Source organism: Penaeus monodon, chromosome 19, assembly GCF_015228065.2.
Source record: "Penaeus monodon isolate SGIC_2016 chromosome 19, NSTDA_Pmon_1, whole genome shotgun sequence".
Lineage (NCBI taxonomy): Eukaryota > Metazoa > Arthropoda > Malacostraca > Decapoda > Penaeidae > Penaeus > Penaeus monodon.
This window is the reverse complement of record NC_051404.1, coordinates 4,125,859-4,126,614: the sequence shown is the minus strand read 5'-3', so window position 1 is coordinate 4,126,614 and position 756 is coordinate 4,125,859. Positions and strand designations below refer to the sequence as shown.

The window sequence follows — 756 nt, the reverse complement described above, 5'->3', positions numbered from 1 at the left end:
ACAGTATATGAAATTCTGTCTTGCACGTTTTCTCTGCGCGTTTATATATTTCCTTACTACTTTGCTTGTACAGGCTAAGCAAACATGTGTTTGTCATTCCCTGATGAATAATGGCTGCCCATCCCTTATATTCGTGGCATGCATTGTAGCTTCATGACATGCACAGGTAGGAACACCATTTACAGCATTACACTCTCCTCCTCGACAGGCGCTTAGAGTGGCTGGAGCTGGACCAGGTGCCCGCGCTGGCCAAGTCCCTGGTGTGTCACATCAACACTTTCCTGAGGGATTACACCACGCAGTGGACGTCGGCCGAGTCAGACTTCCAGCCGCAGGTGAGGCCTCCTCCTCACGTCCCTTTTCTCTAAGTGACCCGCGTGACACATGTTCATATATTTCTTCCTGTTCTTTTACTTATATCATCTTCCGGGTAGCGTCCCAACTAAATGCACTGCTCTTCCTCGCCACAGTCGTCGCTGGGTCGCCAGAGCAAAGTCATCGAGCAGATCTGCCAACGACTTACGGACGTGTGCAGCGACGACCACACGCGAGAGGCAGACGAGCAGGACACGACCCGGCAGGTGGTGCAGGTGGTGACGGCTCTCGGCCACGCCTTCACCAAGCTGGTCGACCTCATGATCAGCCGCGAAATTAAGGTGACTGGCAATCTGGGACTAAATTTGACTCAATTATTTGGCTTTCACTCTAGAATGACTGTCATCTCTCACGCTTATATTTGAGTATGCCCCCCCCCCC

The 756-nt window shown here is 51.7% G+C and overlaps 1 protein-coding gene across 1 annotated transcript in view; it reads left to right on the top strand.

The window, feature by feature from the left end:
* LOC119584988 (protein inscuteable homolog) overlaps positions 1 to 756 on the top strand; it is a 29,128-nt gene that overhangs the window by 22,516 nt on the left and 5,856 nt on the right. The window contains exons 3-4 of the mRNA XM_037933596.1: positions 209 to 335; positions 471 to 656. Of these exons, the coding sequence (XP_037789524.1) occupies positions 209 to 335; positions 471 to 656 (313 nt within the window). The remainder of the gene's footprint in view (positions 1 to 208; positions 336 to 470; positions 657 to 756) is intronic.